The 17,017-nt window shown below is 58.3% G+C and overlaps 2 protein-coding genes across 2 annotated transcripts; one reads left to right on the top strand and one right to left on the bottom strand.

The window, feature by feature from the left end:
- Window positions 1-699: 699 nt before the first annotated feature.
- On the bottom strand, window positions 700-11,784 carry LOC132812699 (apoptotic chromatin condensation inducer in the nucleus-like; the record flags this gene model as incomplete). Its single annotated transcript, XM_060822989.1, has 3 exons — window positions 11,587-11,784; window positions 3,172-3,237; window positions 700-811 (listed from the first exon to the last, which is right to left on the bottom strand). Coding segments are annotated over exons 1-3 (352 nt in total), but the record flags the coding sequence as incomplete, so codon positions are not given.
- cunh14orf119 (chromosome unknown C14orf119 homolog) lies at window positions 11,447-15,749 on the top strand. The gene is made up of 3 exons (XM_060822991.1): window positions 11,447-11,661; window positions 12,344-12,622; window positions 15,332-15,749. Exon 3 carries the CDS (start codon window positions 15,367-15,369, stop codon window positions 15,727-15,729), a length of 363 nt encoding a protein of 120 aa, XP_060678974.1. The 5' UTR covers window positions 11,447-11,661; window positions 12,344-12,622; window positions 15,332-15,366; the 3' UTR covers window positions 15,730-15,749.
- Window positions 15,750-17,017: the final 1,268 nt, after the last annotated feature.

The raw sequence follows: 17,017 nt of genomic DNA, 5'->3' as shown, positions 1-17,017 counted from the left end.
CAGATAGATAGATAGAGAGAGAGAGAGACACAGAGGGAGAGAGAGACAAAGGGGGGGGGAGAGAGAGAGAGAGAGACACAGGGAGACTCAGAGAGATAGAGAGAGAAAAGGGAGAGAGAAAAGACAGAGAGAAAAGAGAGACAGAGAGAGACAGAGAGAGAGAGAGTCAGAAAAAGAGAGACAGAGAGAGAGTCAGAGAAACACAGAGGGAGAGAGTGGGAGAGAGACAGAGAGAGAGAGAAGAGAGAGAGAGAAAAACAGAGGGAGACAGAGGGAGAGAGAAACACAGGGAGAGAGAGAGAGGAAGAGACAGACAGACAGAGACAGAGAGGGAGACGCAGAGAGAGAGACACAGAGAGAGAGAGCGAGAGCACGACAGAGACAGAGAGAGACAGTCAGACAGACATGTGGAGGGAGTGAGAGAGAGAGGAGAGCCATGTGGAGGGAGTGCGTGAGTGAGAGAGACAGAGAGAGACAGAGAGAGAGACACCAGGTTGAGGGAGTGAGAGAGGAAGATGGAGACGCAGGGAGAATGCTGGCCATGAGGCATACACAGGAAGATGCCAGTACTGGACAGATTATTATTACAGTGTACACGGCCTGGCCTGGAAACCTGGGATGTCCCCCTGGAGGGTAACTTCAGGACAAGCTGCTGTTGCAGTGGGTTACTGATCAGGGGGTGGGGCTGTTGTCTCTCACCTTCTGTCTCCATGTCTCCCTGAGCTTCCCTCTCCAGCCTCTGTCTCAGTAGCTCGTGCTGTTTCGCCAGGTACTGCTTGATAAAGCTGTTTGAGCTCATCTCCTCACCAATCTGTGGTCAGAAAGGAAGGGCTTGGCACAAACCGAGGGAGATTTGATGCTGCCTGAACTGCTGTGCTCCTCCAGCACCACTACTCTACAATGTGGGGAATCACACCCACCCACCCACCCACACAGGCGCACACACACACACACACACACACAGACGCACACAGTCACACACACACACACACACACAGACGCACACAGTCACACACACACACACACACACAGACGCACACAGTCACACGCACACACACACACACACACACAGACCATACACACACACACTCTCTCACGTTCAGACACGAACACACACCACACACACACACTACACACACGCACACACACACAGACAGAGAGACCACACACACTCTCTCACATTCAGACATGTACACACACACACACACAGACCACACACACTCTCACACATGTACACACGCACACAGACACACACACACAGAGAGACAGAGAGACCACACACACTCACACACATGCACTCTCTCTCTCTCTCACACATTCAGACACACACACACACACTCACACATTCAGATTCAGATACACACACACACTCTCTCTCTCACATTCAGACACACACACACCCACACTCTCTCACACTCAGACAGACACACACACACACACACACACACTCTCGCACATGTACACACACACACGGACACACACACGCAGAGAGACAGAGAGACCACACACTCTCACACACTCAGACATGTACACACACACACACTCTCTCACGTTCAGACACGAACACACACCACACACACACACTACACACACGCACACACACACAGAGAGACCACACACACTCTCTCACATTCAGACATGTACACACACACACAGACCACACACACTCTCACACATGTACACACACACACAGACACACACACACAGAGAGACAGAGAGACCACACACACTCACACACACGCACTCTCTCTCTCTCACACATTCAGACACACACACACACACTCACACATTCAGATTCAGATACACACACACACACACACACTCTCTCTCTCACATTCAGACACACACACACCCACACTCTCTCACACTCAGACAGACACACACACACACACACACACTCTCGCACATGTACACACACACACGGACACACACACGCAGAGAGACAGAGAGACCACACACTCTCACACACTCAGACATGTACACACACACACACACACTCTCTCTCTCACGTTCAGACACGAACACACACCACACACACACACTACACACACGCACACACACTCTCTCACATTCAGACATGTACACACACACACAGACCACACACACTCTCACACATGTACACACGCACACAGACACACACACACAGAGAGACAGAGAGACCACACACACTCACACACACGCACTCTCTCTCTCTCACACATTCAGACACACACACATTCAGATTCAGATACACACACACACACACACACACACTCTCTCTCTCACATTCAGACACACACACACCCACACTCTCTCACACTCAGACAGACATACACACACACACACACACACTCTCGCACATGTACACACACACACGCAGAGAGACAGAGAGACCACACACTCTCACACACTCAGACATGTACACACACACACACACACTCTCTCTCTCACGTTCAGACACGAACACACACCACACACACACACACTACACACACGCACACACACTCTCTCACATTCAGACATGTACACACACACACAGACCACACACACTCTCACACATGTACACACGCACACAGACACACACACACAGAGAGACAGAGAGACCACACACACTCACACACACGCACTCTCTCTCTCTCACACATTCAGACACACACACACACACACTCACACATTCAGATTCAGATACACACACACACACACCACACACACTCTCTCTCTCACATTCAGACACACACACACCCACACACTCTCACACTCAGACAGACAGACACACACACACACAGAGTCCTGGGTCGGCTCTTCCCCAGTGACCCCCTCCCCTCTGTCATGTCCCTCTCACCCCGCCAGTTTCATTCCTCACTCCCCCAGCCCACTCCCTCCCCTCCCTCTCGCCCCCAGGCCCCTCCCCTCCTTCTTACCCCCTCCCCTCCTCCTCACCGCCTCCCCTCCTCCTCACCCCCCTCCCCTCCCCTCCCTCTCACCTCCGTCCCCTCCTTCTCACTCCCCTCCCCTCCCCTCCTCCTCACCCCCGTCCCCTCCTCCTCCTCACCCCCTCCCCTCCACCCTTTGTTCCTGAGCCCCCACCCCTCCTCCCTCTCTCCCCCAGCCCCACCCCCACCCCTCCCCCCTTGGTTCCCCAGCCCCCTCCCATCCTCCCTCCCCCCCGCCCCCCCCTGGCACGGACATTACCTGGGAGTTTGGCTGGAATCCTGAGTGTGAGGTGGAGTGTTTCTGCAGCTGCTCCAGCATCAGGGCCTGTCAGAGTCAGAAAGACACTCCGATCACAAGGAGGCAAGCACACAGACTAGGCTGAGGGATGGGCTGGGGGGAGGGGGGAAACAGTCAGAGCTCCGCGGACAGATCCCTGAGACCACCAGCCTTCGCAGAACAGCGGGCTGGAGGGATCCCGTTTTCCCTCGACAGAGAATCCCAGTATCCCTACGGTGTGGGAGCAGGCCATTCGGCCCATCCGGCATACACCCCGGGTTAGGTGACGGTCTGATGGGGTTTTCGCCAAGCTATTTGTGGGCGGCACGGTGGCACAGTGGTTAGCACTGCTGTCTCACAGCGCCAGAGACCCGGGTTCAATCCCCTCCTCAGGCGACTGACTGTGTGGAGTTTGCACATTCTCCCCGTGTCTGCGTGGGTTTCCTCCGGGTGCTCCGGTTTCCTCCCACAGCCCAAAGATGTGCGGGTCAGGGTGAATTGGCCATGCTAAATTGCCCGTAGTGTTAGGTAAGGGGTAAATGTGGGGGTATGGGTGGGTTTCGCTTCGGCGGGTCGGTGTGGACTTGTTGGGCCGAAGGGCCTGTTTCCACACTGTAGGGAATCTAATCTAATCTATTAATCGACAGGCCCAGTGAATGTCCTGGGTTCAAATCCCACCAGGGTCAATGGGGGAACGTGAACTCAGTAAGACCCTGGAGTTAAACGTCGAATGACGACGGTGAATCTATTGTCAATTTTTGGGAAATCCCATCTGGGTCAGAAATGTCCTTAAGGGAAGGAAACCGCCATCCTTCCCTGGTCTGGCCTCCATGCCATGTGGTGGACACTTCAACGTCTTCTGGGTAATGACATAAACTGCCCCTCCAAATAGCACCCACCCCTGTACCCTATCCCTGTAACCCTGCAGTTCCAATGGCTGACCTACTCATCCCTGGGCACTATGGGTAATTTAGCACGGTCAATCCCCACCCTAACCTGCACATCCCTGGGCACTATGGGTAATTTAGCATGGCCAATCCCCACCCTAACCTGCACATCCCTGGGCACTATGGGTCATTTAGCATGGCCAATCCCCACCCTAACCTGCACATCCCTGGGCACTATGGGTCATTTAGCACGGCCAATCCCACCCTAACCTGCACATCCCTGGGCACTATGGGTAATTTAGCACGGCCAATCCCACCCTAACCTGCACATCCCTGGGCACTATGGGTAATTTAGCATGGCCAATCCCACCCTAACCTGCACATCCCTGGGCACTATGGGTCATTTAGCATGGCCAATCCCACCCTACCCTGCACATCCCTGGGCACTATGGGTCATTTAGCATGGCCAATCCCACCCTAACCTGCACATCCCTGGGCACTATGGGTCATTTAGCATGGCCAATCCCCACCCTAACCTGCACATCCCTGGGCACTATGGGTCATTTAGCATGGCCAATCCCACCCTAACCTGCACATCCCTGGGCACTATGGGTAATTCAGCACGGCCAATCTGCCCTAACCTGCACATCCCTGGGCACTATGGGTCATTTAGCATGGCCAATCCCACCCTAACCTGCACATCCCTGGGCACTATGGGTAATTTAGCACGGCCAATCCCACCCTAACCTGCACATCCCTGGGCACTATGGGTAATTGAGCATGGCCAATCCCACCCTAACCTGTGCATCCCTGGGCACTATGGGTAATTTAGCACGGCCAATCTGCCCTAACCTGCACATCCTTGGACTGTGGGAGGAAACAGAGCACCGGGAGGAACCCCACGTCGACACGGGGAGAACATGCCAACTCCCACACAGACAGACAGTTGCCCTGAGGGTGGTCCCTGGTGCTGTGAGGCAGTGGCACTAACCACTGAGCCCACCGTGCCAGCCCATTTGAGAATTCTGTGCTGATCGGAGTGTATTGTTGCCTGCTCACTCACTGTCTGTGAACGGCCTCCAACACATCCCACCTCAGGGCAGTGCGGTGAACAGTGCACTGCGGTGTGGTCTCTGCACTGCCCTGTGAGCTCCTTCCCTTCCATCCCACCTCCCTCACAGTCAAAGGCCTGTGCGTCCTCTCCGACAAGCACAGGATAGCCTTTCTCGTCCCTTGTCCTGCGGTCCGGGAGGAGAGTTTAATGGTACAAACCTGACGGAGTGAACGCCTATGGTGTTGTCCCAGGACAGAGGAGTGAAAGGGAACCCAGCAGCAGTGCCTGAGAGTGAGCTGGTTGTAACACGGGTTCACGCTCCTCCCGGGACTCTGGGAGGGACTGGACCCCGCGCTCCCCCACAACACGAGCTGGCTCTCTGGGTTAACAGTGCAGCGATAACACCTCCCCAGTGAGACACTCAGGGCAGACCGGCAAACCGCCTGGTGTTTGTGAAAGAGAAAGGCCAGCCCCCCCCCTCCCTCCCGCCCTGCACTGTCCCTCTGTACCTCAGCGTTCTGCCGAGCTGACACATTAACACACACCCCGCGCAGGTGCCACAGACCCATGGCAGGAGAGAGCAGCACAAATCCAGCTGGACGTGATCCCAGGGCACTCTCAGCCAGGGCCAGCCCCCGGCGGTGCCCACCAGTCTGGACGCACAACGCCAACAGCTCTCCCCTTTCACGTCCAACACCCACAAGAACCCGGAGTAGGCCTCTCGGCCCGTCGATGCTGGCCTATCCCACCCCTTCCAAACCTGACTCCCCGACAGTCTCCTATCCCCTCGAGGATCTCCAGAGAATCCACCTCCCACCTTGGAGACACTTAGAGATTTCCCATCCACCTCCTTCCAAGCAAGGGACCCGACAGACTCTCAACCTCTCCCCTGCCCGCTCCTGTCTGAAACCGGGGCTGCTTTTTGAGATACGGACGCCCACTCCCCCCACCCCCCAAAGCAGTTTTAAGTTCTCCCTGTGGAGGAAACCTCCTTTTCCACATCCGCCCGGTCAAATCCACTCAGAACCTTCTATGTTTCAAACAAGATCGCCCTTCCCCCTTGGAAACTCCTAACCGGGCCATGCCTGCCTCACACTCCCTCAGGAACCAATCTGCTCAGACCAGCTCAGGGCCTGGTCAACAGCCTCCCCCACAGTCACACAGCGTGGAAACAGACCCTTCGGCCCATCTCCTGCCTGCCCCGACCAGGCCTCCTCAATTCACCTCGTCCCGTTCGCCAGCACACGGCCCATGTTCCTGACGAAGGGCTCTTCCTGCTGCTCGGAGGCTGCCTGACCTGCTGTGCTTTTCCAGCACCACACTCGCGACTCTGACCTGCAGCATCTGCGCAGTCCTCACTTTGGCAAGGTTGGGAGAGGGGAGGAATGAGCCAGGAGCAGACAGGTGGCACTAGTTTCGTTTGGGATGATGTTCAGAATGAACTGGTTTGACTGCAGGATGTGGCTCTGCGCTGTGTGTCTCTATCCAGCCTCTCCCTGTAGCTCAGACCCTCCAACCCTGGCAACATCCTTGTCAATCTTTTCTGAACCCTTTCATGTTTCACAACATCTTCCCGATCGGAAGGAGACCAGAATTGCACCCAATATTCCAACAGTGGCCCCTAACCAATGTCCTGTACAGCCGCAACATGACTCTCCCAAACTCCTGTACTCAATACTCTGACCAATAAAGGGAAGCATCCCAAACGCTGCCTTCACTATCCTATCTACCTGCGACTCCACTTTCAAGGAGCTATGACCCTGCACCCCAAGGTCTCTGTGTTCAGCAACACTCCCCAGGACCTTACCATTACGTGGATAAGTCTCGCTAAGATTTGCTTTCCCAAAATGCAGCACCTCACATTTATCGGAATTAAACTCCATCTGCCCCCCATTGGCCCATCTGGTCCAGATCCTGTTGTCCTGTTTAAAATTCCCTTTGTGGGACATGGACATGGCTGGGCCGACCAGCATTGATAGCCCATCCCTAGTTGCCCCTTGAGAAGGGGGTGGTGAGGTGCAGTCCACCTTGCTGTGGGTTGACCCACAATGCCAGGGAGGGAGGGATTTCCAGGAGTTTGATCCAACATCCGTGAAGGAATGGCAGTATATTTCCCAGTCAGCATGGGGAGTGGCTCGGAGGGGGAACTTGCAGGAGGTGGTGTTTCCAAGTCCTTCTGGATGGATATGGGCGTGGGTTTGGAAGGTGCTGTCTGAGGGTCTTCGGGGAGTTTCTGCAGTGCATTGTGTGGATAGTACACACTGCTGCTTTCGATTGGATTCCCTACAGTGTGGAAACAGGCCCTTCGGCCCAACAAGTCCACACTGACCCTCCGAAGCACAACCCACCCAGACCCATTCCCCTACATTTACCCCTTCACCTAACACTACGGGCAATTCACCTGACCCGCACATCTTTGTGACTGTGGGAGGAAACCGGAGCACCCGGAGGAAACCCACGCAGACACGGGGAGAACGTGTAAACTCCACACAGTCAGTCGCCTGAGGAGGGGATTGAACCCGGGTCTCTGGCGCTGTGAGGCAGCAGTGCTGCTGCTGAGCGTCGGTGGGGGGAGGCAGGGGGTGTTTGTGGGTGTGGGGCCAATCAAGCAGCTGCTTTGTCCTGGATGGTGTGGAGCTTCTGGAGTGTTGTTGGAGCTGCCCCCATCCAGGGGCAAGTGGGGAGGATTCCCTCACCCTCCTGACTGGTGCCTTGGAGATGGTGGGTAGACTCTGGGGAGTCAGGAGGTGAGTTAGCTGCCACCGTCTCCCTAGTCTCTGACCTGCCCTTGTAGCCTCTGTGTTTATGTGGTGAGCCCAGTTGGGTTTCTGGTCAATGATAACCCCCAGGGTGTTGACAGTGGGGGACTCAATGATGAAGCAGCTGGGAGGTGGGTGGGCCTAGGACACTCCCCTGAGGGACTCCTGCAGAGAGGTCTTGGAGCTGAGATGACTGACCCTCCCACAACCACCACCATCTCCCTCTGTGCCAGGTGTGACTCTATCCAGGGGAGAGTTTGCCCCCTGATACCGATTGATTCCGGTTTAGTCAGGGCTCCTTGATGTCACACTCAGTCGAATGCAGCCTCGATGTCAGGGGCTGTCTCTCTCCCCTCCTGTGTGGAGTCCGGGTCTGACCCAAGGCTGGAATGAGGTCAGGAGCTGAGTGACCCTGGGGGGAACCCAAACTGGGGGTCACTGAGCAGGTTAGTGCTGAGCGGGTGCTGTTACTGACCCCTTCCATCACCGTACTGAGGATGGAGTGGAGACTGAAGGGTTGATAATTGGCTGGGTTGGATTTGTTGTCCTTTATCTGTACAGGACATACCTGGGCAATGTTCCTCATTGTCAGGTAGATGCCAGTGTTGGAGCGGGGCTCAGGGAGCAGTGAGTTATGGAGCACTGGTCTTCAGTCCCATTGCTGGAATATTGTCAGGGCCATAGCCTTTGCAGTATCCAATGTCTCCAGTCGGTTCTTAATGTCCCGTGGAGTGGATGGAATTGGATGAAGGCTGGGGTGGGGTGGCAGCCCGAGGTGGACCATCCACTCAGCACTCCTGGCTGAGGATTGTTGCAATTGCACCGGCTCTGCCTTGTAATCTGAGACAACCTTCCTCGCTGTCCACCACACCGACAGTTCTGCTGTCATCTTCAAACTCAGGAACGCTCCCTCCTCCGTTCACATCCAAATCTTCCAACAGTCCTTGTGGGGGTCGGGAGACCAGGACTGTACACCAGACGCGGTCTCGTATACTGCCTGCGTACCTGACACGTGACCCTCCTCACATCCTGCGAGCTGTCCCTCTTCACCTGAGCAAGGGCTCTTGCCTGAAACGCCGACTCTCCTGCTCCTCGGATGCTGCCTGACCTGCTGCGCTTTTCCAGCACCGCACTCTTCGAAGCTGACTCTGCAGCCCTCACTTTCTCCTCAGAGGGAGATAGGCCAAAAGGGACTAGACTGGGACCAGATGGGGGGGGCGAAGGGTCTGTTTCCACGCTGTCCAGTGCCATGACTCTGCTTCAGTTTTGGAATTCTCTCTCTCTCTCTCTCTATCTCCCCCGATGGACCTGCTGAGTTCTCCAGCATTCTCGGGGCTTTCCAACCCCAGTTTTGTCCCTTTATTTAAAGGTGGACAAGCAGGAGGCTGGAAGAACTCAGCAAGCCAGGCAGCAGCAGGTGGTGGAGAAGGCTACGTTTCGGGTGTGACCCTCCTTCAGGGCTGGGGGTGGGTGTAATGGGGTGGTGGGGAGAGGGACAGCAGGGTGAGGGAGGGATAGGTGGGCCCTTTATTTCAGGAGACAGCGATCACAAATGCTCCCGCTGGTCACCTCTCCCAATCTCTCCTGCCACCTCCGCACACGGATTACCCTGAGCACTCTCAGACCTCTCCCCGGTCCACCCCTCCAGAACACACGACTGGACGCTGCTCTGAGTGGGACGGTACCTGCCACAGGGCCTGCCTGTTCTGATCTGCCCGTCCGTGACATGGTGATGGGTATTGTCCTGACAATAATTCCCCTCTGCTCTTTACCATCAGTAATCTCATGGTTAAGGACAGCTCGTGTTGACTGTGCTCAGGTTCGTCTGTCCGATGGAGGGGACGGCCTGCATGCATTTGAAGACGGGACCTGATAAAGCACCACATGAAAGGCCTGGCAACACACTGAAATCGCCAGTGACAACCACGGAGACATGTTTGGTCAGAGACGGCCAAGGGGACACCCTCTCCTGATTGGTCAGTCAGAGATGGCCAAGGGGACACCCTCTCCTGATTGGTCAGTCAGAGATGGCCAAGGGGACATCCTCTCCTGATTGGTCAGTCAGAGATGGCCAAGGGGACACCCTCTCCTGATTGGTCAGTCAGAGGTGGCCAAGGGGACACCCTCTCCTGATTGGTCACTCAGAGATGGCCAAGGGGACACCCTCTCCTGATTGGTCACTCAGAGATGGCCAATGGCAGACAACAGCTCCTGATTGGTCAGTCAGAGATGGCCAAGGGGACACCATCTCCTGATTGGTCACTCAGAGGTGGCCAATGGCAGACAACAGCTCCTGATTGGTCAGTCAGAGATGGTCACTGGCAGACACCAGCTCTTGATTGGTCAGTCAGAGATGGCCAAGGGGACACCCTCTCCTGATTGGTCAGTCAGAGATGGCCAAGGGGACACCCTCTCCTGATTGGTCAGTCAGAGATGGCCAAAGGGACACCCTCTCCTGATTGGTCAGTCAGAGATGGCCAAGGGGACACCCACTCCTGATTAGTCAGTCAGAGATGGCCAAGGGGACACCCTCTCCTGATTGGTCAGTCAGAGATGGCCAAGGGGACACCCTCTCCTGATTAGTCAGTCAGAGATGGCCAAGGGGACACCCTCTCCTGATTGGTCACTCAGAGACGGCCAAGGGGACACCCTCTCCTGATTGGTCAGTCAGAGATGGCCAAGGGGACACCCTCTCCTGATTGGTCAGTCAGAGGTGGCCAAGGGGTCACCCTCTCCTGATTGGTCAGTCAGAGATGGCCAATGGCAGACACCAGCTCCTGACTGGTCAGTCAGAGATGGCCACGGGGACACCCACTCCTGATTGGTCAGTCAGAGATGCCCAAGGGGACACCCACTCCTGATTGGTCAGTCAGAGATGGCCAAGGGGACACCTTCTCCTGATTGGTTGGTGAGAGATGGCCAATGGCAAATACCAGCTCCTGATTGGTCAGTCAGAGATGGCCAATGGCAGACACCAGCTCCTGATTGGTCAGTCAGAGATGGCCAAGGGGACACCCACTCCTGATTGGTCAGTCAGAGATGGTCCCTGGCCGACACCCTCTCCTGATTGGTTGGTGAGAGATGGCCAAAGGCGAATACCAGTTCGTGATTGGTCAGTCAGAGATGGCCAATGGCAGACACCCTCTCCTCACTGGCCAGGCCTTCCCCCGCCTCAAGTCCAAGGCCCAATGAAAGGGAGACCTCAATGCGCAGGCGCAATCCCTTATTTCCGCCCCCTCCCACCACCATAACCTTAAAAGAGGGAGGTCGCGCAGTGCGCAGGTTCGGTGCCAGCGGGAAACAGTCTGCGCAGGCGCACAACCGTCAGCCGCCGGGAGACGACGCAGTGCGCAGACGCACGGCCGGTCGGCGAAGCCAGCGCGTAGGTGCCGGGACGTCAGGGCGCCGGCCGGAGGGAGGGGGCGCAGGCGCGGAGCCGTCGGGGCGCCGGCCGGAGGGAGGGGGCGCAGGCGCGGAGCCGTCGGGGCGCCGGCCGGAGGGAGGGGGCGCAGGCGCGGAGCCGTCGGGGCGCCGGCCGGAGGGAGGTGAGCGCAGGCGCGGTGCCGGCCCTTCCCATCCCCCCTCCACCCGCCATCCCGCCTCGGCGGCGGCGGCGCCGACACAAACAAGCGGACAGGGCCGTTATTAAAAGGAAAACACCGCCCGAGCGGGCAAAGGCAGGGAAAGAGAGGCTCACCCCCTTCAGCCGCTTGATCAGCGCGTTCTTGGAGCCGCTCTTGGCCAGGCCGCGCTCCTCCAGGGCCGCCTTCAGGTCGGTGACCCGCAGCTTCTGCAACTCTTTGCCGTCTAGAGTCACGTCTTCCAGATCCGCCATCTTGCCTTCTCTTTCCACTCCCCCTTCCCGAGCCATCAGCGGGGGGGGCGGGGCCCGGCCGCTTCGGCAATCTCCGGCGGGCGCAGACGTCACCGCCGCCGCCACTCGGCCCTTGACGGCGTGCGTCCGACGTCACCGCAGCCCGCTCGGCGCTTTCCCGGACGACTGGTGACGTCAGCGGGCACCCCTCTTCGGCGCTCTCCGGGCTGCGTCCGACGTCACCGCAGCCCGCTCGGCGCTTTCCCGGACGATCGGTGACGTCACCGTGCACCCCTCTTCGGCGCTCTCCGGGCTGCGTCTGACCTCTCGGCGCTTTCCGGACGACCGGTGACGTCACCGGGCACACTCTTCGGCACTTTCCGGGCTGCGTCTGGCGTCACGACGTAAGACGCGGGAAAGTTTTTTTAAACCCGTCCGGCCGCGCTCTTTCTGATGTCACCCTCGGCACTTTCCGGACGCCTTCGGTAACTTCCGCTGTTTATAACGGAGATTCCTCTCGGATGTTTTTTTTATCGTAGATCGACAGACCTGTAGCCCTGCTATCTTTTTGTTTTAATAAAAAATAAAAAGGCGACGTAAATTGTCATATTCCTAACGGGAAGTTTTGTTCGTCTTCCAGCTTCGCTCCAGGCCGTTTCCGGTCCGAGTGCATCGGCTACTTCCGGTCCTAGAGCCTCGGCTACTTCCGGCGGTCTCTCCGAGCGTTGACGTCACCGGTCGGGCATCTCCGCCGCCGCTCGGGCGTTTCCGGACCCAGACGCGGAAGTCCACCGCCCGCCCCATTTAAAGGGGCAGTCCACACGCCAACTCGCCCCCAGCAGGGCAGCTGGGAAGCCAGCTCAGGGACGGTGCGGGCGCTACGTCAAGGGAGGGGGAAGCCACCCCCTCCACGGCACAGGTGGGTCACCTCGTCACTAACCCAGAGTGTGTCAGGAACAGCAAAAGGCCATTCGGCCCCAAACTTGCCAAGATACAAGTTCCCGTCTCCCTGTCCCTGGGTCAGACCCACACTCGGAGCACCGTGCACAGTTCCCGTCTCCCTATCCCCCTGGGTCAGACCCACACTCGGAGCACCGTGCACAGTTCCCGTCTCCCTGTCCCTGGGTCAGACCCACACTCGGAGCACCGTGCACAGTTCCCGTCTCCCTATCCCCCTGGGTCAGACCCACACTCGGAGCACCGTGCACAGTTCCCGTCTCCCTATCCCCCTGGGTCAGACCCACACTCGGAGCACCGTGCACAGTTCCCGTCTCCCTATCCCTGGGTCAGACCCACACTCGGAGCACCGTGCACAGTTCCCGTCTCCCTGTCCCTGGGTCAGACCCACACTCGGAGCACCGTGCACAGTTCCCGTCTCCCTATCCCCCTGGGTCAGACCCACACTCGGAGCACCGTGCACAGTTCCCGTCTCCCTATCCCTGGGTCAGACCCACACTCGGAGCACCGTGCACAGTTCCCGTCTCCCTGTCCCTGGTTCAGACCCACACTCGGAGCACCGTGCACAGTTCCCGTCTCCCTATCCCTGGGTCAGACCCACACTAGGAGCACCGTGTACAGTTCCTGTCCCTATGTCCCTCCTGTGTTGATACATCTGAGACAGAGACTATAATTCTCTTTTCACCCTGTCTGACCTTGTACAGTTGGACAATCCCTTTCCTATCAATATTTGTCCAGTAACGGCTCCCTGAAATGCAGTCAGCGCGGTCTTTATTGCCTGTCTATAGTTTGCCCCCTTGAGGGGTAACCCAGGATGGGATGAGTCGGGGGATAAATGCAGTGATGTCCTGCTGAAGATTTTAAGTGTCAAACAACGATGCGCGATGTGATTATCCTGAGCCAGGCAGAGTGTGAGCTCTGTTCCCCAGTTCCTGACCTGTACCAGGCAAGAGGAGGCAGTGACGCTGGTCTGACACATGTTTATTGAGAGAAACTGAGAGAGTAGAGGAGCAGAGACCTCTGTTTCCAGTCCTGAGCGTGCAGCGGGAGCAGCTCTGTTCGGGTCAATCTCTTCCCCGCAGGAGGAAACGTAATGCAGTGAACATTCGGGGCCCCGCATCCAAGCAGGGATAGTCCAGGGCAGGTTCACTTGGCCGATCCTGAGGAGGGAGAGGGCGCGTCGATTGGAGGAGGGGGGGGCCGGAAAATGGGGAGAGGTCGTTTTTTCCCCCGTCCCACCTTGTGGGGGAGAAGAATCTGGGACCCAGCAGGGGCATCAACTCAGAATAAGGGATTTCTCTTCTCTCCCCCTCCCCCCACATTGGAGACAGAGGAATTCCTCGACTCTCCAGGGGGGAGGGAATCTGTGGAATTCTTGGTGGGGGAGAGGCTGGGGCACTGAATCCCTCTGTCTGTCTCTGCCTTGAATACCCTCAGAGGGAGGGGAGGGGGGTTGAGGGTATTCAAGGCTGAGACAGACAGAGGGAGGGTGGTGTTTGGGGGGGGGGGTGAGGGGGAAGGCAGGAGAGTGGGGTATTGAGCGTGTCGGAGGCTGAGGCTGAGGCTGAGGCTGAGGCTGAGGCTGAGGCTGAGGCTGAGGCTGAGGCTGAGGCTGAGGCTGAGGCTGAGGGAGGGTGGTGTTTGAGGTGGGAAAGGCAGGAGAGTGGGGTATTGAGCGTGTTGGAGGCTGAGACAGGGAGGGAGGGTGGGTGGTTTTTGAGGGGGGGTGGGAAAGGCAGGAGAGTGGGGTATTGAGCGTGTCGGAGGCTGAGACAGGGAGGGAGGGTGGTGTTTGAGGGGGGAAGGCAGGAGAGTGGGGTATTGAGCGTGTTGGAGGCTGAGACAGAGAGGGAGGGAGGGTGGTGTTTGAGGGGGGAGGGGGGAAGGCAGGAGAGTGGGGTATTGAGCGTGTTGGAGGCTGAGACAGAGGGAGGGAGGGTGGTGTTTGAGGGGGGAGGGAGGCAGGAGAGTGGGGTATTGTGTGTCGGAGGCTGAGACAGACAGAGGGAGGGTGGTGTTTGAGGGGGGAGGGGGGAAAGGCAGGAGAGTGGGGTATTGAGCGTGTCGGAGGCTGAGACAGAGAGAGGGTGGTGTTTGAGGGAGGGGGAAGGCAGGAGAGTGGGGTATTGTGTGTTGGAGGCTGAGACAGGGAGGGAGGGTGGTGTTTGAGGGGGGAGGGGGGAAAAGGCAGGAGAGTGGGGTATTGAGCATGTTGCAGGCTGAGACAGAGGGAGGGAGGGTGGTGTTGAGGGGGGGAGGGGGGGAAGGCAGGAGAGTGGGGTATTGAGCGTGTCGGAGGCTGAGACAGACAGAGAGAGGGTGGGTGGTGTTTGAGGGGGGGAAGGGGGAAGGCAGGAGAGTGGGGTATTGAGCGTGTCGGAGGCTGAGACAGACAGAGAGAGGGTGGGTGGTGTTTGAGGGGGGGAAGGGGGAAGGCAGGAGAGTGGGGTATTGAGCGTGTCGGAGGCTGAGACAGACAGAGAGAGGGTGGGTGGTGTTTGAGGGGGGAGGGAGGCAGGAGAGTGGGGTATTGAGCGTGTCGGGGGCTGAGACAGCGAGAGGGAGGGGATTGTGGGTCACGTCCTGCCCTCCAGCCAAAGGCTCATGACGTCCAGCAGCCGCGGTGGTAATAACGTGTTGTCTCTCTCTCTGTGTCCCTGTCCCCCGGCAGGTCTCCAGCTGGTGCCCCCGGACGGTGTGGGTGTGATGGGTGAGGCCGTGGCGCCCGGTCTCTCGGCGAATCCATGGGCGTCCCCTGAACAGGAGCTCCGCTGCGTCCTGCACTGGTTCAGCGGCTGGAGCCCGTGCCAGCGCCGGGTGTTTGTGGGGGAGCTGGTGAAGAGGGCAGTCCCGGGGAAGGTATGCTGCCTGCTGGAGGGACTGGGCAGCCTGGCCCTGACTGACCGGCCCCCCAGCCTGTTCCAGTGCCAGCTGCGGCTGTGGGCCCGCTGGTTCGAGAGCTGGACGGAGGACCAGCAGAACCAGCTGGTGACCAGGCTGGAGGAGAGCGCCCCGGAATACGCTGCCCAGTTTTACAGGGAACTGGCATCGACAGCAGGCAGGCAGTGACCCTGGGGGGAGGGGGCGGTGAGGGTGGGGGGGGGGGGGGGGGGGGTCTGTGACACTCTGTCCCCACAATACAGTCCCATTCTGATCAATAAAACCTTCCATAAAACACACTGTCTCACTGTCTGTCTCCCTGTGTCCCTGTGTGTGTGTGTCTCTCTCTCTCTCTCTCTGTGTCCCTGTGGGTGGGGACCCCTCCCTCACTCACTGTGTGTGTGTGTGTGTGTGTGTGTGTCTGTCCCTGTGGGTGGGGCCCTCTCCCTCACTGTGTGGGTGTGTGTGTGTGTGTCTCTCTCCCTGTGTCCCTGTGGGTGGGGGCCTGTCCCTCACTGTGTGTGTGTGTGTGTGTGTCTCTCTCTCCCTGTGTCCCTGTGGGTGGGCCCTCTCCCTCACTGTGTGTGTGTGTGTGTGTCTGTCCCTGTGGGTGGGGCCCTGTCCCTCACTCTGTGTGTGTGTGTGTGTGTGTGTGTGTGTGTGTGTGTCTCTCCCTGTGTCCCTGTGGGTGGGGGCCTGTCCCTCCCTCAGCCTGTCTCCCCCCCGGCGTGTACCCTCCCTCTGGCCCGGTGCAGACGGTGATAAATCCCAGCTCCCACCGCGCCGCCCACCAGGGCCAGAGCGAGGGAACTACACAGGGCAGTGAGCAGGACAGAGGCTGGGGCAGGCAGCGGGGGTCTGTCTCCATCGGTGCTCCCGGACCTGAGGGAGAAACACATCCACCCGTCAGTACGGGCTCTTCCTGGGTGTACAGGGAGCCCGACGCCAGGCCTGTCCCTGTACAGGGAGCCCTACACCCGGCCTGTCCCTGTACAGGGAGCCCGACGCCTGGCCTGTCCCTGTACAGGGAGCCCTACACCCAGCCCTGTCCCCCATCGGTGCTCCCGGACCTGAGGGAGCAACACATCCACCTGTCAGTACGGGCTCTTCCTGGGTGTACAGGGAGCCCGACGCCCGGCCCTGTCCCGGTACAGGGAGCCCGACGCCCGGCCCTGTCCCGGTACAGGGAGCCCTACACCCAGCCCTGCCCCCCATCGGTGTTCCCGGACCTGAGGGAGAAACACATCCACCGGTCAGTACGGGCTCTTCCTGTGTGTACAGGGAGCTCGACGCCCCACCCTGACACTGTACAGGGAGCCCTACACGCGCCCTGACACTGTACAGGGAGCCCGACGCCCAGCCCGACCCTGGACAGGGAGCCCTACACCCCGCCCTGTCCCGGTACAGGGAGCCCGACGCCCGGCCTGACACCGTACAGGGAGCCCGACGCCCCGCCCTGTCCCCCCCCCGTACAGGG

The sequence above is a fragment of the Hemiscyllium ocellatum genome, unplaced genomic scaffold (genome assembly GCF_020745735.1).
Source record: "Hemiscyllium ocellatum isolate sHemOce1 unplaced genomic scaffold, sHemOce1.pat.X.cur. scaffold_2914_pat_ctg1, whole genome shotgun sequence".
Classification (NCBI taxonomy): Eukaryota; Metazoa; Chordata; class Chondrichthyes; order Orectolobiformes; family Hemiscylliidae; genus Hemiscyllium; species Hemiscyllium ocellatum.
Note: the sequence above shows the minus strand (reverse complement) of the source record. Positions and strands in the feature narration are given on the sequence as shown.

Excerpts from the sequence above, each read along its gene's own strand:
- cunh14orf119 (XM_060822991.1), top strand. The coding sequence starts at position 15,367 with ATGGGTGAGGCCGTGGCGCCCGGTCTCTCGGCGAATCCATGGGCGTCC.